This window comes from Sminthopsis crassicaudata, chromosome 2, assembly GCF_048593235.1.
Source record: "Sminthopsis crassicaudata isolate SCR6 chromosome 2, ASM4859323v1, whole genome shotgun sequence".
Taxonomy (NCBI): Eukaryota; Metazoa; Chordata; class Mammalia; order Dasyuromorphia; family Dasyuridae; genus Sminthopsis; species Sminthopsis crassicaudata.
In genome coordinates, this window is record NC_133618.1 from 434174262 (window position 1) to 434197390 (window position 23129).

The following is a 23129-nucleotide window of genomic DNA, read 5'->3' on the forward strand; positions in this document are numbered from 1 at the left end:
TATTTTAGTATCTATGTGATGAGAAATGGGGTTCCCCCTTTTCTTTCCCTCATTATAACCACTTAACCACTATTCTAGTTTACTTCTTGGACTGTTAAAAGGATATTATAATTGGCCTTTCTGCCTCTAATTTCTCCCCATTCCATTGTATCCTCCACACAGATACTAAAGAGATTTTAAGTACAAATCTGACCAAGTTTCTTTCCTAATTCAGTAAGCTTTAGTCTTCTTGTCTCTAAGATAAAATATGCTTGTGTTTAGTTTTAAAGCCCTCTACAACCTAGCTCCAATCTATCTTTCCAGGATCGCTGCACATTACTCCTCCTCTTCAAGGCCACAATAAAAGGCTTTTACTTTGTTTTTTGTAAAGTACAGGCTAACTCCCTGGAGGGCCTCGAGCTAGAGGTCAGGATAAATTAAAGTCCTTGGTCTTTAAGGGGAGTAGTGAAGGAGGCAGGCAAGCAAAATCCTGGATCCTGGATTCTAATCACCAGCCTCTCTCCTTCTAGTCCTGCCGCCAAGTGACTCTGGCCTCTGTCCCTCTGCACTCTAATCCTTGCCTACAATTATCTTAACACCAAACATTCAGCAAGCACTGAACAGTGAGAAAAGCCATTTATTCAAACATATACTAATAGAGTCATTGTCTCACAACTAATAGGTAATTAGCCTTAAGTGCTCAGTTTTCTAATTCAAGCATATCTTTTTGGAGTTTCAGCCCTCTACAATTCTTCACCTAAGCTCCAATACATTTTATTCTCTGTGCTTTTGCATTGACTGTCCCTCATGCCTGGAATGCACTCTCTCCTATTCTCTGCCTCATATCTTCTCTTCACAGTTTAAGTATCACCTTCTACACAAAATCTTTCCAGTTCCTTCCATGATCTTTCCCTATTTTGTAAAAATATGCTTACATGTGTACTCATAGGCTATTCTAATAAAAATGTACTATACAGCATAATGCCACACCTGGCATAAAGCAGGAACTTAATAATGAATGCTAATTGTTTGAAATATAAAGCACTGTCCATTATGAAGAGGTCTAAGACCATCAAATTATTTCACTAAGGTAATTTATATTCAGATGCCAGCAATAGTAACAAAAAAAACCCAAAAAAACAAAACAAAAAAAAGAATAGAATTAAATGAATAAAGATAGGTAAAGAGGAGGTAAAACTAACCCTATTTGCTGACAGTGCAATGGTTTATTTTTAAAAATCCAGGGAATCAGCAAAGATACTCAAAACAATTAATGGCTTCAGCAAAGATACAGGCTGAAAAATAAATCTTCAAAAATCAATAGCATTTCTACATAATAAGAAAAGAAGCAATAATAGAAAGGAAAATCTTATTCCAAATAAGTAAAAATTCATACAATATCTTGGGATCACATCTATATTCAGGGGTCAAATTTACATCAAAGTTATAGCATTCTTGAAAATGTCTACCACAGACCATCTTCCTAACTAACAATATAGGTATTGTTCCAGGAATGCCTGTTTTTTTCTTTCTCATCTCTCTTTAGGAATAAGGAATCTGATTCAACTCAAAAACCTTAATGATATGTCTTCAAAAATATGGTCTGAGTTGCTTCAGTTAAAAAAAAAAAAAAAAAAAAAAAAGCATCCCTTAGTGGCTAAACCTGTGGTGAGACACTTCTGAACATTTAGCTAAGATGATCCTTGGCTGACAGCATATAAGATATTACTGTTACATGCACATACAATGCTAGGTGCTAAGAACTTTTTTTTCCAAATATATAATGAAGCAGCCCTCTGAAACAACTTCAATATCATTTCTCCAATCCAGTACAAACTACATTGGGTCTGAAGCAGCATAATTAATTTTCAATCATCCCTCAAAATAAGTACATATTAATATTCTCTTACTCACTATAATAAAAGAAAAAAGAAATGAGACCCACAACTAACACAGAAGCCACCTGCAAACACAAATGCCACCTCTTCTCTAGTTAAATAAATTGTCAAGAGTTGGAAGGAGCCTTGGAAATAATTTTGTCCAAATGACCCTCTTGTTTCACTTTATAGCAGTGAAAATTAAGTCTCAACTTGCCAAGATTACAGAGCTAGTGGCAGAACTGGGATTCAAATCCAGATCTGACTGATAGTATAATTGCTCCTCCCATTATGTGGCCTCTATACTGATAGTTACCAGGTAAGTAATTGAGCTTAGTAGGTTGCTAGACTTACAAAATTAAGTAATTCTACTTATTCTAGAAAGGAATTCTTAGCCTTTAAGAATTCCAAAGTTCACTCCCACAGTATAATAAATATCTACTCCCTGAATAATGCTTGTGGCACTTTGCTCAAAAGTCTTTTCTTGAGGATTGAATAAAATAATCTAAGTTTGGGCTTGTTTTTTTTTTTTTTTTTTAAGACCTTAAAGATTACAATAACAAAATTGAAAACTTTCTGAGAATATAATGCATGTGTTATTGATATATGCAAATCATATACAATTTTACATGGGCTTTTATTTCATAGTGCTGGTTGGAACTCTAGGAAAATTATAATGGAGATCATAGTAATACTATGAACCATCCAATTTCTTAAAATGTTCCAGGCACCTGAATAAAAAATGTGACTAGATAGTACTGTGAGACAACTCCTCCAAAATGAATGCTTAGTTGTAATATTCCTTCCACACAAAATACTTTCGGTATTAACTCAAGTGTTAATCAGATCTATTTTTTTTTTCTATTAAAAAGTAAGCTTTAAAAGTACATCTGACAGAAGGAACCTGTTAAAAGAAATCTTGAGGACTGGCTACCTTTAGCAACAAGACAGAATGGGAAGACCAGCTGGCATGTGAGCAGTATGATAAAGTCAAAGGTAGTAAGAAAAAGATAATAGAATCTAAGATTCTGATAGAGTCAAAGTCAAATAGAAAATCATTCCAAAAATTAGGTAACTCATCTACTAATGCATTCTGGTAAATTTTACATGATAAAATGCTTTAGTAACTCACAGAAAAGTATGTTAAAAAAAAAACAGCACAAGGGGGAAAAAAGATTATACCTCAAATATTATTAGAGGTCACACTTCCTCTAAAACATGTCTGGGATAGGGTACTAATCCTTAATTCTAACACTTTCTGAAAGTTCTTCAAACTGCAAAGTCTTTGAGTTTCTAAGCACCATAATAACTATCAAAGAATTATTTCATCATGAAATACCAAAAAATAGCTATAAGAATATTTTGTGTTGAGTCCTCAAGCATCCTGGAAAACTAGCTGTAGTAGTACTTCTAAGGTTTATTCTAACAGATGTTTATAAAGCCTTTATAAACCTTAAAAGTGTTATAAAAGTATCAGTTCTTATTATTGTTAATTACCATCAAGTCCACCATCAATGCTAGCTGTGTGATTATGGGCAAGTCACGTAATTTCTCTCATCCTTAACTTTCTCATTTGTAAAATAGAAAAAAAATAGCACTCCACCTCAGAGTTTATTATAGAATTAAATGAGATAATATGTACAGTGTTGTGCAAAACTTAATGTATTATATAAATGTGAGGTATTGTTATTATTGTTGTCCCCATACTTGAAATCAACTGTTTTTTTCCTTTATCCCCCAATTTTAGGATAAAATCCCTCCACTTCATTTCAAGGCCCAAATCAAGTGCCAACACTCCTACAACAAACCTAGTTTTAAATTCTAGCTTTTCCCTCAAATCTCAATTTCAGAAGAAAGTGATTTCCAGCTCTTCACATTTTTTAAAGAACCTTATCTGGCAATCACCTCTGCTCTTACCTACTGTACAGTCAATTATCTGGATACAGGCCTTTCTTTCCCTCCTAGTCCCAGAAAGGTCTACACTACAGACTTTTTTTTATCCCCAATACCAAGCAGAATATTTGCACACATAGACACTAAATAGTTTCTGGAATACTAGATACAAGTAGCTTGCAACCACTGCAATTCATCCAGTTTACTTCTTCATTCTAAATTTCTGGAAAATATTCATGACTGACATATGGTACTGCACTACACCTCTGAGAGAAGAAAATGTAAACTTCTAAGAAACTATCCATTCCTCTATTGTACAGCAACTATGTGACTGTAACACTTTTTTAAAAAAATTATAGCTTTTTATTTATATATCATATGCATGGGTAATTTTTTTCAACATTGACTCTTGCAAAATCTGTTCCAAATATTCCCCTCTTCCCCACCCCCCCATGGCAAGTATTCCAATACATGCATAACACTCTTTTACATCAGCTGGGAAAAGTGAGGTTTGAAAATTCTTAGGGGGATTAGGAAAATATCTTATTTGAAGTTTATAATTTTTATTTTATACAAGGAAAAGAGTTTGGTTGGTTTGATCAAAGAGGAATATGAAGGTAGAATTCTTAGAAATTGTACTCTTTGATCTCTCATTTGTATTCTGACCACATTGTGAAGACTTATTCCTATTTGTATTACACTTATTTGGAAATATGGTTTAGCACTTCTCTAAACTATCCAAAGTAAGACAAGTAATGGTTATTTTATGAATATTGAGTTCTCCTTCACTAGAGTCTGAGCAAAAAATAAATGACTACTTTTTGGGGATAATGTAAAGGAGTTTTGTGCACCGCAGATTGTCCCAGATGCCCAAAATGTTGAGATTGTATGATTCTAAAAATGCTAAATAAATTCTTCTCTCTTATAGCAGACAGACATACATAGCATTTACTAAATATGCTCACATGTATAAATTCTGAAGATACAGGTAAAGGCATGCTAGACATGGCAGAATTTGGTAGAATGTTCTTCCTTTTGAATTTCTGGAAAGCATATCACTTCATAATATCTGAGAAAAAAATTGTGCAAACTCCCTAAAATCCAACAATTTCAAGGAGCTTACATTCTAAAGGGAAAATACATATAAGAAAACTAGAAAGAGAAAGGGGGTGGGAAGGAAGGGGAGCAGTACAGGTAACAAGCAAGGTAGAAAGGACACAAATACAGATGTCTAGATAGAGTTCCAAGGAGTCCTGAAACTAGAGAATACTATCCTAAACTCCTTTACCTAGTTTTTAAGACTTTCAAAATCTTGGTTCTACTTGTCGAACCTTTTTCACTTTCCCAGCATAAATCAAATAAAGCTAGTTGACTCCTTATACTAGCAACACACTGATGAATCTTGGTTTGTATGAACTAATCCAGAGTGAAGTGAGGAAGATTAAATTAACAATTTATACAAGCACAGTAACATTGTAAAAAACAAAAAACAAACAAAAACCTTTGAAATATCTAAGAATTCTGATCAATGCAATAACAAATCAATTTAGCTACAAGTGACAGACACAAGGTACAGAAGGAGACATACATTTCTAAATATATTACAGACTCATTTTGCTTGGCTGTACTTATTTATATCTAGGACCATTTCCCTCTTTCTCTCCATTAATGAGGGATGAGTATAGAACAAAGTATGACTAGCAAGAGTGAAGCCAAATAAAAAAGAGCCAATAAAATATTTTTTGATACAAAGAAAAGGAAATTCACAAAGAAGCACAGAAAATCTGAGCAGCTTTGAAAATAACATAGAATTTATCATATGCCTTTTAAAAAGGCAAGTGATATGAAATGGTGATTCAATAAATTTCATAGAGATTCCTCTTTGTATTCAGCTATATACATGTAAATGCTTTTATTTTAGGTATTTATGTTAACTAAAAAGTTAAAATAAGAAATTAAAACAATTTGTTAAGTACTTATTATCTGCAAAATACTTACTAGATAATTAAAATACACAGATAAAAAAATTTCTTAAAAATAGATTTGGGAAAGGGGCAGAGTCAAAATAATTGAGTAAGAATTATTATTAACATTTTTTAAAATCAGCTTACTCAACACATCTCCTCCATAACAACTTAAAAAGTATACCAGATCAAATTATGATCAGGAAAGTCAAGGAAAAGTCATATTAAGTAATTCTGGCCAAGTCAGCTTAGGAAAATAAAGATTGCAAACACGGAGATGGAAGCTGGCCAGGAATGGAATACTGCAGAAGCAGGGGTGGAGAGTCTTCTGGAGTCCAGGAATGTTGAGAAAGCTAAAACAGAACAGCAAAGCTGGAAGTACTGAGCCAGAAAGAGATCTCAAAGAGACTCTTGAACTAGCATCAATAACAGAAAAATGTGCCAACTGACGGCTCTGCTGTCTATTACCCACTTCCAGATGATAGTTCCAGATGAGAAAGGAGTTGCTAGTAAGAGAGGTCCCTAGCTGAACAAGTTCCAAAGGTAGAGTAACAAGCAAGGTAGAAAGGACACAAATACAGATGTCTAGAGTTCCACGGAGTCCTGAAACTAGAGAGTGCTATCCTAAACTGTCCAAGTACAAAGCGAAACAGATAAATCTAACCAAAAAACTCACCAAAAAAAACCACAAGATGTTAAAGAGATAAACAAAATTTTAGAAAAGCTAACTTTGATAGATCTTTGGAGAACACTGAATGCAAACAGAGACTTAGACCAACTTCTCAGCTGTGCATGGCATCTTTATTTTAAAAACTTACTCTGAAGGTATGAAGGTATTAAAAAAAACCTCACAGACAAATAAAGACAGATTAAGCAACTGGAGAAATACAAATGGCTTATGGGTAGAGCCAATATAACAAAAATAACTATACTATCCAATTTACTAATTCAATGCCATACCAAACTACTAAGTATCATTTCACAGATCTAGAAAAAGTAGTAGAAAATTCATCTGGAGAAACAAAAGGTAGAGAATATCAAGGGCATCACTAAATAAATAAAAGTAAAGAAAGGCAGCCTCGCAATACCAGATGTCAAATTATACTACAAAGCAATAATTATAACAACAATTTGGAGATTTTGACCAGTGGAATAGGTTAAGTACACGATATATAGAAGTAAATGCTCACAGTAATCTCCTATAATGAGATCCATGCTACTAAGATAAGAATTTACTTCTTAACAAAAACCTAAGAAAACTGGAAAGCAAACCAGCAGAAACTAAGCATAGACCAACATCTCACATACTATGTATCAAAAACAAGCTCAAACTGGCCACATAATTTAGATATAAAGAATGATATGAACAAATTAGGAGAGTATGGATCAATAGATAAGAGTTCACGATCAAAAAAGGTTAAAAGGATCACAGAAAGTGAAATAGTTAATTCTGATTACATGAAATTTTAAGATTTTGCACAAAGCCAATGTAACCAAAATTAGAAGAAAAGCAAAAAACTGAGGGAAAACTTTTTTCCCAAAAGTTTCTCTGATAAAGGTCTCATTTCTCAAATATATAAGGAAACTGAGGCAAACTTATGAAAATAGGAGTCATTTCCCAATTAATAGTTAAAGAAAATGCTTAATTTTCAGAAGAAATCAAAGCTTCTAGTAGTCATATTAAAAAAAAGTTCTAAATCACTAATAATTCGAGAAACACAAATTAAAACAATTCACATGCATCAGATTGGCTAATATGATGAAAAGGAAAATGACATTCAAGAGGGTACGTTAAGGCATTGTTGGTGAAGTTGTGAACCAGTCTAGCCATTCTGGAGAACAATCGGTAATCTATAAAATTGTGTGTGCCCTTTGATCCGATAATACTGCTTGCAAGCTGGTACTCAAAAGACATCAAAGCAAGAGGAAAAGAACCCACATGTACAAAGATATTTACAGCAGCTCCTTTTGTGGTAACAAAGAACTGGAAACTGAGGAAATGCTCCTCAGCTGAAAAATGGCTGAACAAGTTGCTGTATATGAATGTGATGGAATACTATTATACTGCAAGAAGCGATGAAGGGGACAGCGTAAGACTAATGTGAGAAAACAAACGAACAAAGTGAAATGAGCAAAACTATGGAACAATCTACATAACAATAGTAATACCATAAAGATAATAACCTTCAAAAGACTTAATACTTCTGAATTAACAATGATGCATCTCAATTCCAAAGGACTCCTGATGAAACATACCATCCAATTTTTCAATACAAGAATAAAAGCCAAAAAAAAAATTAAATAAAATTAATCGAAACTAAATACTATAAAATTACATTAACAAAACTTGGCCTGAAAGAAGAAAAATTAGAAGATACTATAAAGAGGGGTATGACAAAGCCAGCTCAAATTGGCTCTTAAGAACAGATTGTTATATTTATAGTGTGAGCATTTCACTTCAGAATTTGATAAATGCAATAAATTAGTGTTTCATTTATTATTTTGTTGATACTCTGGAACTAAAATGATGGAGAAAATATTAATAATTCATATCAACTTTAAAAATGTGTCAATGCACATATTCCCTCCCCCCGAAGAACCAAATGTTAAACATTTACCAACATATTTCTTACTATAAGTGTGTAACAATGTTTCATGTACTGCCAAACTATTTTCATATGTCGATTAATTTTGACAAACTGAGCTTTTTTTACCTTTGCTATAAGGAATTACTCTCTAGGAGGGGAAGGAAATAGAATAAATTTAGAAATGTAGATAATGTAAAAACAAAAGGTAGCACTAAAAGTTTATTTAAAAACAAAAAAAGCAGCAGCAACAATATCCTACATTATATTAAAAAGAAGCATAGTACCCAAAGCAAGGGAAGTATCTACTAAATTCTGCCCTTGTTAGGCCACATCTGGAATATTCAGTAAATACAATTTTTATAAGAAACAGGCAATAACAACAACAATAACAATAACATCAGCACTACCACTGCCAATGGTACTAATGAAAGGCTAAGTTATATAAAGTCTGCTAGGTCTGTCTCAGCTATTGTTTTAAGCATTTTACAAATATAATCTCACATGAGCCTCATAATAATCTTGGGAGTTGAATGCTAACAGGAAAGCATGTAACATGTCCAATAGAAGATGACCTGAATGGTGAGAAAATTGGAGAATGGTCTATTCAAGAATTATGTAAAGGATCTAGGTTTATTTACCTTAGAGGAGATAAGATTTAAAGAGACCAGGATAGCTACCAACAAGTATCTGTAAGTATAGGATTGGCTCAAAAAGGTATTAGTTGTAATGTACAGAAACTACAGTAAAGTAGACTTAAGCTTAATGAAAAGAAAAGTATCCTAACAAGACTTCTTCAAAAGTAAAATGGGATATCTTAAGACAAAACCATTTCTTCTAAGTGAAGCAACTAGACAAGCTAAAAATAGTCCTCCCTTGCATTCCCAGAGAACAACCATTATAGCAAAGAATAATTTTTAAAAGAGTTCTTTTAAAAAGAGTTTAAAATTTTTAAAATACAACCCACTAACCACGTTTTATTTTACATATCTACATCTAAAGTCTCTCCTTTGCAAAGAAATGGAAGATTAATTCTCTCTCTTCTTCGGGCCATGCCCGTTACCCTAATAGAAGAACACTTGGTTTCAGCTACTTTCCTATATCACTGTTCTTTACATTAAAAGTGTTGTAGTACTATACCTTTTGTTTTCCTGATTCTGCTTATTTATTTTTCAATAAATAAGTCTTTCCATGCTTCTATCCATTTATTATATTCATTTTTTCTTATACTACAATAATGTTCTAATATAGTGGGAAAAGAGTTCTGGGTTTGGAATTAGAAAATCTGAGTTCAAATTCCAGCTATGACAGTTATTATCTCTGTAGCAAGTCACTTTACCTCTCTTGGCCTCTCCTCTGTAAAATGAGTGACTGAAATTAATCAATGAGATTCCTTCCAGCTGTAATCCATGATCTTTTGTACCACAATTTGGTTAACCATTTCCTAAATAGTGGGGACCTGCCCTGTTACCAGTTTTCTGCACCTACAAAAAAATTCTACTTTAGGTATTTGGGTATCTATAAAACCATTATCACTGGACTTTCTAGGCATATATCCCTACTAGTGGTATCTATCTATTAAAAGTCCATACATTTTAATTAATTTTTTAAAAGCACAATTGCAAACTGCTTTCCAGAGTGGTAGAAGCAATTCTCAATTCCACCATCAAGGTGTTAGTGTGCCTGTATTCCATACTACTCTAATATGGCCATTTTCTTGTCTTCTCTGAGAATTTGCTAAGTGTGACATATCATTATATCATATCAAGTTGCAAATAGTTGTTAATAGCTTAACATTATTTTGATAATAATTTGTCAGTATCCTCAGACTGCCTATCCTTTAAAGAATGGTGTCTTTCTCATAAAACTTGTGCTCATTTTCTCTATATCTTAGATCCTTGTCACAAATACGTGATACAAAGATCTTTTTTTCCCCGAATTCACTGCTTCCCTTCGAAACTCAGTTGCTTTAACTGTGTGTGTGTTCCAAGGATTTTCATGTCATGTAACTGAAATCATCTATTTTACCTTTTGTGATTACTTCTATCCTTTGTTTAATTAAGCAATCTTCCCCTTACTATATACATGCCTGATCTGGTTCTCATTATATAAAAAAAAAAAAAAAAAAAAAAAAGGCACAATCTTTAATAAATCACTTATCTACTTTGAACTTGTTATGATATATGATAGAAGCCAATTGTCTACACCAAATTTCTAAGCAATTAGAGCTTCCTCAACTTATTTATGTTCCTAGGCTGATCAAACAGTGATTTGCTGAGTTCAATAAGCTAGTGTATTTAGTGAATAGGAAAAAAAAATCAAATTCTGACCGAAAATTATAAAAGCTGTATTAGAAAAATGGGCAACTCTGTTGTATTTTAGGTTTGAAAACAATTCTTCACATACTTATGAAAAACTGAACACTAAAAAATAAATGTCATAATCCTCAAGGTGACAAAGAATACAAAACATGGAATATTCAGAGTTGGAGAGATTATGGAAGGAAAGGGACACTATTTTACAACTGAAATTATCCAACATTCTGGAAAACTGTTTAAAATTATGTGGAAAAGTATCTGAAATACCCATATGCGTTGATCCAAAGATCCAACTACCAGATATAGTAGTTCCTGAAAAGTAAATGATAAAAAGAAAAACAGTCTGTACACATAATATAATAGCTCTTTTTGTTGTAGCAAAGAATTAGAAAATAAATGTCCATCAACTGGAGAATGGCTAAACAAACTATGAATGTAATGAAATATTACTCTTCTAAGAAATGAACATAAAGAACATGGAAAAGCACAGGAATACTTACAATGAACTGAAACAAAATGAAGTAAACAGAATCAAGATGACAATATGCACAAGGACAATAATATACAAAAGGAAAGAACAAAACAAACAAACAAACAAACTGAATACTATGAGATTATAATATCTAAGTTTATCTCCAGAGAAGGATAAAAGAATGAGTCCCCCAGCTTTTCAGAGGTGGAGGACTATGGTTATGAAACACTGCATACAACATTGTACTTGGTTAAAGAATATTTGTAAGTTTTGCTAAACTTCCTCCTCTCTCCCCCTTTTTTATGCTTTATTATAAAGGATGGCATTTTTCAAAGAGGATGTGAAAGAGAAAAACACATTAGGAAATGAAAGGAAGAAATATATTAGGAAATGAAAGGGTTAACACCCTAGCAAAGCTTTTCGTTAAAAAAAAAAAAAAATTAAGAAAAGCAAGAAGAAATCATTAAAATAACCATCCATCAATGTATCCAAACTTCCTTGCAAAGAAACTAGTATTAACAAAGTAAGGCTCCTTCAGAAGGCTGCCAGACTTAGTTCAAAGCTACTGAAGATACAAAATTAAAGACATGAAGATTCCCATTACAAGGGGAAAAACACTTAAGTCTATAATGGTTTAAATGGTCCTTTAGACCTAGAGTGTAAATCCAATTAAAAAGCAGAGATTAGGTTACTGACCCTGGGCCCAGAGGAATAAAGAGAACTTGAAGTACTTTCCCTGAATGGATTATGAAGATACTCTGAACGTATCACTTAGATTCTATTCTGTATTATGTTATCAATACTCTGCATTCCTGCTGCTAGGGTTTGAAAGTTCAGAGGAAGTAAAATTTACATTTGATTGAAGAAGATTCTGAAAAAAAGTTGCAAGCTCAATGTCAATGTCAAGGTCAAATATATGAAATTGCTGGGTTTTTCTTTATCTTGAGTGGGGGAGGATAAGATTAAGAATAAATTTGATGTTGGTGAAAGATACCTCACAGCCAAGGAGAATAAAGCTTGATGCTGTGCCACAAGATAGCAACTCAGTATAGAAGAGAGGCAATGTTAGCTTTTCCATATTAGCCCTGCTTAATCCTGATCTAAAAAAAAAAAAAAAAAAAAAAAAAAAAAAAAAAAAAACTCAATCCATGGGTCTTTTGAAATTTATTGATTTTTGAACTTCTCTGCTGAGGATCACCAAACAAGCCGATTAATCAATTGTCTTTGTGAGAATTCTTGAAATATATTCATCTTTCTGTAGTAATCCCTCCCAAAAGTACTTTTTTGTTTACTGCGATTCAACAAACATTTATTAAGCACCTACTATGTGTAAGGCATTACTTAGGGACTAAGGGATGAAGACATCAAAATGAAACTGATAGTCTCTAACATCAAGGTATTTATGATCTAATAGTTGGAAAAGGATAAAGAAAATATAACATAGACAAAATATAAGGTTTCAAGAGATCCAAACAAATTACTCTAGGAAAATATGAAGAGAAAGATAGTATTTTAAATGGAGCAGTCAGGGTGAAGTAGGTTGGGGTCCCTTTAAGAAACTGTATTTCCTAATGATCTGAGATTCCTTTCGGATTCCCAACCCCTCCTGGCTGAGGCATATCCTCCCTGAACAAGTAGTCTTTCCAGGATATCTGACATTGAATTATAAATCCTGGTCAAAAGCATCCCTTTGAATTCCAATATGAGATCAGGGCTTGTTCCAGCCCCCATTATGACTTGCTTGGGCCGCCTAGCCCCCACTGATTCTGAAATAGTTCATTTTGCAACTGATATTCGGAAATAAGTGAATTCTTTCACTCCTAGAACCTGCGGCCAATTAAAGGGGATTCTTAATAATTCTCTTGTAGCCACTAACCTCTAGACCACCAGGAATCCAAACCTCTACACCTCATCAAGGGGAAAGAGGAAGAGGCATGGATCAGGAAAGGCTGCATAAAAAAATACTTGAGCTATGTTCTGAAGGAAGAGTTGAGGCAGTAATAAATAGGAACTATATTCCAAGTAAGGTAGGATTAATCTACATGAATGCAAGATGATGGGACACAACATAATAAAAGTCATCTAATAGCTACCAATGCAGACTAGGACATGTTACATGTGAAGGGAGTGGGCAATGCAAAACACAGTAAAGAAAGGTCAGCATCAAACTGAGGAGGACTTTAAATGAAAGTTGTATTTCATCCTATAAAAATTAAGACTAAATACCATTCATTTCAGTTGGTTCTACACCCAAGTCTAAACTGAAGTCTTATCCAAAGAAGTTCTCATCTGTCCCAATTAAGTTCCTCAAATTTCATTATGAGTAAAAGACTACATTTAGGCACTTCCTTATTTAATAAATAAGAAGTATTGCTTAAGCAGAAGTTGAGAACCCTGCTTTTCCTTCCTGGCAATATAACTCACCCTTTTCAAGAGCTTTATAATGACACAATTTGAGATGTTAACCCTGTAAATTAGTGAAAGTCAAACACATTGAGATATGCAGCAAATACTCTCAAGAGCCTATGAACAGGATGATGCAGTATATTCTCTATTACATTCACCCCCATTCCCAATTAGTTTATTAATTTTGAATATAATTTATATTTATCAATATATACATTTCTTTTCCCCTGGAAAGAATGAAAGCTCCCTGAAGGCATGATATGCTTAAGTTTTTGTTTTGATATTCCCAGAGATTAACAAACTACTTAGCATACAGAAGCCACTTAAATATATGTTGCTGGTTGACATAAATCCAATATTCTTTATACTCTACTATGCTATCTCATGATACAACATGGATACCAGTCTGGTTCAAACAAAATGGTTATATGAGATTCGACAAGCAAAGTAGGTAGACGAGAGTACAGGAACAGAAATATCCAAAGCACTAATAATGCAAGACAGTATAAAGTGTGTTTGGAGGAAGTAAGCAAGTTTGGCTAGAACATCCAGAACATTTGAAAGAATAAAATGAAACAAGTCTTAAGTACCCTATAACTGCTAGGATCAAATACAAACTACAAATGTGTATATATGGAATGCACTTATGTATATACAAACTACAAATATGTATATACGGAATGCACTTATGTGTGTATATATATGTGTATATATATATGTATATGACCACAAGACACAGATATGAATGAAAAAGAATTTATTGTTTATTACGTTTCAAACATTATTCTTTCAAAAGATTCCCTGCTGTCAAGGAACTCATATTCTAATGAGGGAAACAGTACATGTCAAGGGTTCAGCCTCAGGACAGACAGCAAGATCTGGTAGTCTTTAAGGTTTAATGGCAGTATGTATGGAAAGTATTGGGAGCTTTAGGAAGGTTCCCAGGGGTCAACAATTTGAAGCTGCAGTCTGCTTTTGTACTGCAAGGGAGCTTTTTTACAATCAAATTTTATTGTATTTAAAAATAGAAAAATCATTCTTAGCTAGTGCTAAGAAGATAAAAGGACTAGATTTGGTCTTTGGACTATAGACTGCCAAATCTTGGGGAAGACAGATGTAAATGCAGGTAAAAGTATGGATGCACACACACAAGTGAAAATTTAGGGGGAGAAAAGCACCACAGCTATAGGGCTCAGGAGATGGTGCTAAGCTTGTCATGAAAGAAATCAGGAATTTTGAGAGATAGAAGTGAGGAGAGAATACATTGCAGGTAAAAGGGACATCCAATGCACAGGTATGAAAATAGGAAATACTATGTGTAGGAAGCACTAAGTCAATTAATCTAGACAACCACAGAGTAATAAAGAAGTAACGTGTTCTAAGGATTTAGAGGTAAATTGGAGCCAGGTTATGAAGATTGATTGAGAGCCAGTAAATTTTTGAAGGCAGAAAAATTTCATTTTATTTGTATCCTCAGTGCCTTGCATAGTGCTTGGCACATAGTAGGTTCTTTTTGTTGTTGTCAGGAAACAGCCATTGAAAGTTTTTGAGCCCACAAGTAACATAGCCATTTATACACAAAAAGACTATTTGGGTAGAAATGCAAAACCACATGTATGGAGCTGGAAAGAAGGAAAAAGGCAAGAAGAGGCTTCTCTGCTACCTGTTCAGATAGGTAGATACAAGGGGTCTTATCACAACCTGGACAAGTTGGTGGCAGTGGCAACAGAGAGAAAGGAAAGGATACAAATGATGGTGTGGCTTCCTAGGCTGCTCTGATTAGAATACAAGGATAAATGAATAGTAATGAGCACGAATGTTATTCACTGCTGGCCTGATTCAATTTTAACCTTTTTAAAGTACAACCAAAAGGGTAATTCGAAAACTTTGAATCTCTGGAATTCTGTCTCTGGGTCCTAAAAAACCCTCAAAAGGATGCTAATGATTCACAACCATCCCATTGCATTGACCTTTGATCTGACTTTGTCAAAAGCTAAGCTGGGACTTCCCATGTGCCAAAGTGCAAAAGAGCCCAGTTAGGTGTGAGTGAAATTGCCAGACAGAATTTCCTCTGCCTATAATATATATCCTGCTGATGTTCACATGTATTGTACTAGATTACAAAACTATCAAACACATATTCTGAAGCAAAAAGATATCTTAGAATGGATCTAAGATATTCTATGAGGCAGTTTTGAAGATCTGATCTTATTACTGAATTAAGTAAAAAAATTCCCTTGTACAAAGCTACGCAACAAAAGCAACTAGAGAGAAAGATGCCACAGTAAATGCTTAGGCACTGGCATCTGCAAACCTGGTCACATACAGACCAAGGCTAAAGAAAATTTAGAGTCAGAAGTCATTTTTAACCACTCTTTTCACATAAAACACAGTACTTACGTTTCTCAGAGGAATTTATAACAGTAGCTAAAGACAAGAAGAAAAGAGTAACAGAGAGATTCTCTGGGAGAAGCTCAGAGAAATCAGGGTTTGGCTGACCTGGTGAGTGTCTGCTTTCCTCCCCCACTAAACCATTGCAATACATGGCATGCAGCTCAATTTCTGTGGGCGGGAAACCCTGGTCACACATTGGGCAGGACACCTGGATATGGGCCGAGAAGATGGAGGCAGACATTTCCTTCTCATTATTTTCATTGACAGCAGCCTGAAGGACACAAAGAACATAATTATCACAAAAGGAATCATAATACTTTCAATTTAAAAAGCAAGGAATTCTAAGTGTTTCCCACTCATTCAATTCAATATATATTCAAGTGGCATCACACACTATAAACAGTGCTAGGTCCTTGGGCACAAAAAAATGAAAAAATGACAATCTTTTACCTAAAGGAGTTTTCAACCTTTGGGAGGAGGAGAGAGCAGGCAGTTTTCATAAGGGAAGTTGGAAAGAAATGACATGTATATGGAATAAGTTGCCTTCTCTAACATTTTTCCCTGAGGCAGAATAGTATGGTTGAAAGAGAAGACTTGCAATAAGAGGATCTTGGTTCAAATTCTGCTTTGTGCCTCTGTACAAGTCATTTCCCTCTCTAAGCCTCACTTTCCCCTTCTATAAAATGTGGATAATAATACTTACACTATCTACCATATGGGTTTGCAAGGAAAGCAAAACCCTCAAGCACTAAAGAAATGTTGAGTTCTTATCATCTTCACTGTCATGCAACTGTTACTCCTCCTGCAATGCTTACATCTCACCTGTTCAGGTCAGAGCTGGGAGCTCTGCAGTTATTAACTCAGCAGCATGAGTGAGCACTGCAGCACAACTACCTAACGCTTGTTTCCAAGGACAGCATGTCCCAGACAATCAATATTGAGGCTGCCCTGGATATTCACTGTTTCCATTTAAAGCAAGGATCACCTGTGTTGCTACAATACTTCGCAGGGGAAAAAAAAGTAAATATTTCTATAGTCTAGAAACAAAATGAGATCAAAGCTAAGATGAATGAAAAATCATACAAGCCAAATCGCCATTTGGAGCTGTAAAATCTGGCCACCTCCAAAACAAGTTATGCTCTTTGTGAATTGAAACTGAGTGGTGGAAAGACCCCAACTTTTGGGATAAGAATTCACTACTTGACAAAAACTGCTAGGGAAATTGGAAACTAGTATGACAGAAATTAGGCATTGACACACACCTAACACTGTATACCAAAATAATGTTGAAATGGATTCATGATCTAGACATAAAGAATGATTTTATAAACAAATTAGAAGGACATAGGATAGTTTACTTCTCAGATCTGTGGAGAAGGAAGGAATTTGTGACCAAAGAAGAATTAGAGATCATTATTGATCCCAAAATAGATAGATAATTTTGATTATATTAAGTTAAAAAGTTTTTGTACAAACAAAATTAATACAGACAAGATTAGAAGGAAAGCAATAAACTGGGAAAACATTTTTACATTCAAAAGTTCTGATAAAGGCCTTATTTCCAAAATATGTAGAGAATTAGCTCAAATTTATAAGAAATCAAGCCATTCTCCAATTGATAAATGGTCAAAGGATATGAACAGACCATTGAAATTGAAACTATTTGCAGTCATATGTAAAGGTGTACCAAATCACTATTGACCAGAGAAATGCAAATTAAGAAAATTCTGAGATACCACTATACACACCTCTCAGATTGGCTAAGATGACAGGAAAAGATAATGACGAATGTTGGAGGGGATATGGGAAAACTGGGACACTGATACATTGTTGGTGGAGTTGTGCACAGATCTAGGCATTCTGGAGAGCAGTTTGGAACTATGTTCAAAAAGTTATCAAACTGTGCATACCCTTTGACCCAGCAGTGTTTTGAACGGGCTTATATCCCAAAGAGATCTTAAAGAAGGGAAAGGGACCCACATGTGCAAGAATGTTTGTGGCACTCTTTTTTGTAGTGGCAAGGAACTGGAAACAGAATAGATGACCAGAATGGCTGAATAAATTATGCTATGTGAATGTTATGGGATATTATTGTTCTATAAGAAATAATCAGCAGGATGATTTCAGAGAGGCTGGAGAGACTGAACTGATATGAGTGAAATGAGTAGAACCAGGAGATCATTGTACACAGCAACAAGAAGACTATATATGATGATCAATTCTGATGGACGTGGCTTTTTTCAACAATGAGTTGATTTAAACTAGTTCCAATTGTTCAGTGATGAAGAGAGTCATCCATACCCAGAGAAGCTTGTGGGTACTGAGTGTGGACCATAACATTGCATTTTCACTCTTTCTGTTATTTTTTGCTTGCACTTTGTTTTCCTTTTCAGGTTTTTTTCTTTCTTTCTAGATTCAATTTTTCTTGTGCAGCAAGATAACTGTATAAATATGCATACGTATATTGGATTTAACATATAATTTAACATATTTAACATGTATTGGACTACCTGCCATCTAGGGGAGGGAGTGGGGGGAAGGAGGGAAAAATTTGAAGCAGAAGGTATTTGTAAGAGTCAATATTGAAAAAATTACCCATGCATATGTTTTGCATATAAAGATACAATATTTTAAAAAAGAAAAGAAATTGAGGGGTGGAAGCAAAAAGTTCAGTCAATTTGGAATCAGAAGGTCTAGGCTCAACTCCTAGACCAACTGAATACTTCTTTTGTGATCTTGGACAAGTTATTTATCTTTTCTTTCTCCACCTCCCCCTTCTCCTATCCCAGCTTCCTTGTCTATAAAGCAAGAAGATTAATCTAAGTAACTACGGTACTTTCTAGCTATAAGGCCAATATTCTTAAATAAAACCATTTTCTACCACCCCTAAGAAGTGTCCCAAATTTTAAAGAACAGATCCAAATAATGTAACTGAGTAGGGAAGACCTCAAATTTCTTTCCAACAACATTGGCTCTAAGTATCCTTTTCCCCTTAGGTTCGGTTCTTCATTGTATTTAGAGATGCCAGTCTGAAGCTTTATTTGAATAACAAAATCAATTATGCCTTAACAACATACAAGCAGTTACGAATGCCTCAAAATTGGTGGCCATCAACAATTCATTAAACAGTTGTGTTGTGTCATGCATCTTACTAGAATACACACCCCAGCACTATTTTCTTTGCATTCATAACCAGCTCTATAAAATGCAGAAAATGTGCTTTCAACTATTAATGTATTCAAGAGGAATAAGTCTGTCTATTATTGCCTTACTATGAATACTAGAACACTTCTAACTATGTTCATGGGCAATCCAGAAGAGTTTTGAATATTTTTATAATAATAAAAAAATTTCTTTCTGGCACCATTAAAAAGATCTGTTTAAATATTAACTACCATAGTGAAATCTCAAGAGGAAAAAATATAACAAAAGCAGCTTTTATTAAAGCCATGTAGCAGAAGACTCAACCTTAGCAGAGATACCTTTATTTCATATCACATAACTACTTCTCAAAGAGATAATCAGATACCATGGTAAAGCATTTTGAAAAGAGTGACCCTTTAAATTTGACCACCAAAAGTCCATTGCAGTGGCAACTTAGAAAAAAAAAAATTTTTAATTCTTTTGTAACCCTTGCAATGAGATTACCATCTAGGCCAGTCACTATACAAACACTTTCTCACTATCTACCAATTTAACTAGTAGCCTGAGTAATAACCTCCACAGAAATCACTGAAGAAGAGGGAATTGACCTAGTACCTGAAAGACAAGTTTCCAAATACAACATTCATGAAATAAGCATCAATCCCACGGGAAAACAAATTCAGAGGGATTTCAGTTCAAGTGCCAATTTTTCAGCTACCTCAGAGATTCTGTCAAAGTAGTTTTCTGATATTTGCAATCTGGTGTCATTGAACAGTCACAGTACATTACAGAGTGGTATGGCAAGAATATATATCAAGCAAGACATTTCAGATCAAATGGTCCATGCTCAGAAACGAGAGAACACACCCTTGTGATCTTCAATATCCCTACCTGGACACATATGAAAGGTTCAAAGAGCTTCCATAGCCCTAGTAAATAAAACTAAGCAAATGGATCACAATAATTAAAAGCTAAACATCTCTTATTGGAAACTTTCAAGATATTGAGGGAAGTAAATATAAACCACAATCACATTCTTCTGATGTGTAATGATGCAGACATGCACTGTAAATTTTAAACAAGGCTCATGCTCTGTGACCCATATAAAGCCATATCTTTTGCAAGTGTGCTTGCATAGGGAATCATCCTTGATTAACTCCAGGCTTGCAAGGACTTCTATGTGACAGAATGATTTAACATTCTTCCCATCTCAGAATGCAAGGAGATTTGGGATCCCTCACAGGGACATACGTCCAGAGGCCATATTTACATTGCTCAACAGGATCTGTGAATGGGCACTATGCTATAAGAAATGCTACCTTCTTATCTACTGCCCCTTGGCACCAGGAGTCTGTCAACTGTCAATAGTAATAGATCATGCTCCAACATACCAGGTTGTGTGAATGAGTAATGAAAGAAGTGGTCACATGGCTACCTGAAGCAGACACCAGAGAGGAGATCTACTCACTGTCCCCAAAACAGCTATAAGAAATGAGGAACATTAAAAAAGGAGAATTCTGTTCTCCGAGACTCTTTAAGATAGCAAAGGACAAAACAATTAGGCATACAAATGCAGCCAACTCTTTGTACCTACATGAGAATGAATATGTTTCATTCACAGATCCTCTTGTTACAACTCACATGTCTAAAGTTGACAGGACTTACTGATGGTCACATTTCTTTGTCAGAGTCACAAGAACATAGAGTCTTGAACAGAAGGAGGAACTTGCATTAGATTCTGTTATTGCAGTAGCTGCTTAGTTCTTACTGAAGATATGTCATAAGACAGGAAATGTAATCATGAAAATAAGAGATTAATTTCTACCATCTTTAAGGCTCAAGCTCTCAAGCCAGACACCAATGTAAAATCCCATAGTGACCTCAGAAGCACTTCATTTACCTTTCCATAGAGTGAGAAATCATGGATGTAGAACACTACAGAAAATTTCAGGCTTTTTTAAATGTACTAATTAGTTTTCTTTAACTTTTTTTTCTTCTTTTATTTTTTTTTTGAAATGAGAAGGGATACAGTGAGAAAAGATATTGTTAAAAAACAAAAATGAATTTTTTTGAAAAAAGAGTTGAGTTCATCCTAAAATTTTTCATCCTCGTAATGTAACATACGAAGATGAAAAATTTTAGGATGAACTCAACTAGCAACAATGAACAAGTAAGCTGCCCAAAAGCAATTTTTTCTCCCAACTAACAAATACAGAATCTTACAGCTGAAAGAGACCTTAGCATTCATCTAATCCAAACTCCTTATTTTGCAGAGGATGAAAATTATCTACACGAGTGAATAATTTTATGTGACTTTCTGTCCAAAGTCACAGCATTAATGAAAAACAGTGAAGTTCTAACTCACAGTTTAAGAGTTAGCTTTTTTCATCATACCACACTACTTCGTAGCAGAATGCCAAGTTTGAGTGAATCAAAAGCCACAAGATTCTTCTCTGAGAAGTCAAAAGTAATGTTGCTTTGGAGATGGGCGACTTAAGAGACAGAAAACCCCAAAATATTTTCTATATAACAAGCTCCAGAAGTCCTCCATGCCCCATACCTGACTCCATTGCTCTTACCTTAACAGGTCTTTCTTTTCTTACCTTAACAGGTCTTTCTTTATTAGACAGACATTCCTCTTCTCTCTCTAATTCAAGAAACTGAGATGGACTTAGCTGTGTCTCTGCAATACAAAAACAAATTCTTCTATGTGATTTCTATTCTCCAAACTCAAACTTTATTAGATAATAATTCAGTTTTCATCTTGCTATGCTGTCACACCATCTGTAAATCATTTATTAATAGTACTATATCTATCTATCTATCTATATATAGTACTATCTCTATACACACACACACACACACACACACACACACACACACAGAATTCAGTCAGTAGAAGCTACTCTTATTAGTGCTAATGCTGAAGGTATAGCAGGGATGTACTAAAATAAATGAGGTAGAAATTTGTAAAAAGAAAAAAAAAGAGTAAATCAAAACAAAGGTAAACTAAACATAGCTGTACTTCTCACCTGATAACTTTTTAAGAGCTAGCTGGTACAATGGCTAGGATGCTGGGCCTAGAATCAGGAAGATTTGAGTTCAGATTCAGTTTCAAACATTTAGTAGCTAGGTGTATGACAAGTTACTTAACCTATATTTGTCTCAGTTTCTTCATCTGTAAAATGAGGATGATAACAGCACTTGTCTCAGAGTTGATATAAGAAGTAATGAGAGTATTTGTACAGCACTTAGCATGATGAGTGATATATCCCAGGCACTATATAAATGCTTATTTTAAAAATTCACACATATAAACACTTACATATGTATATGGACATACACACAAAAAATTTATGTATCTTACATTCTACTTATGCTAGGCAGAGTGATAATCAAGTATGGTAAAGAGATTTGTGTCAGTATATAGAATAAATAATGTTATCTTTGATATACAAAATGATGATGTAGCAAGATTCTAAAGTATCCCTTACATTATCAAACTAAGATTAAATTGTGGTCAGTACTATTTTAATATTAAGTGTCTCTTACTATATGTGAATATTATGAAATTAGTAACTATACATTAACATTATTGATCAATATATCTGAGCATAATATTCCCTACCATGCTGCAGAAAATAGAGATTATTCTTTGTCAGGTTTTGCTAACAAATGTTATGAAAAAAGACAGATTCTTCAAAGGCAAGGGCTGATTACTGCTTGGACTACTACAATCATATAAAGTCTTCACTTCTGATTTTGAGAAATGACTGAAATACTTGATAATAATGACTGCTAAAGTGGACAGCTGCCCATAAATACATGATGCTAGAATAATACATATTACAGTACCATGCTACAATACTGCTGTTTTAACTGAATAATACCACAAAGTAACTACATTGTTAATGGAGTGCTAGAAGCGTAGAACTGTCAGAGATTCTAGACAAGATGCAAAAAACATGGCCTAACTTCTCTCCATCTTTTTCACCTAAAAGGATCAAAACATACAGAATCAATTTATATCTAATATGAAGATTTCTTTTTTTTAAAAAAGTTTGCTTTTTCTAGTAGGATCTCTTTAGGCAAAAGGA

At 34.2% G+C, this 23129-nt stretch overlaps 1 protein-coding gene across 7 annotated transcripts in view; it reads right to left on the minus strand.

Moving 5' to 3' along the window:
- Positions 1 to 23129, minus strand: part of UIMC1 (ubiquitin interaction motif containing 1) — a 142672-nt gene that overhangs the window by 20191 nt on the left and 99352 nt on the right. For 6 of the 7 annotated variants that reach the window (XM_074292211.1, XM_074292212.1, XM_074292214.1 and 3 more), the window contains 2 exons: positions 21612 to 21715; positions 15994 to 16159 (listed from right to left, as the gene is read on the minus strand). In XM_074292211.1, the coding sequence (XP_074148312.1) occupies positions 15994 to 16159; positions 21612 to 21715 (270 nt within the window). The remainder of the gene's footprint in view (positions 1 to 15993; positions 16160 to 21611; positions 21716 to 23129) is intronic. The other variant, XM_074292208.1, reaches the window with a different exon arrangement.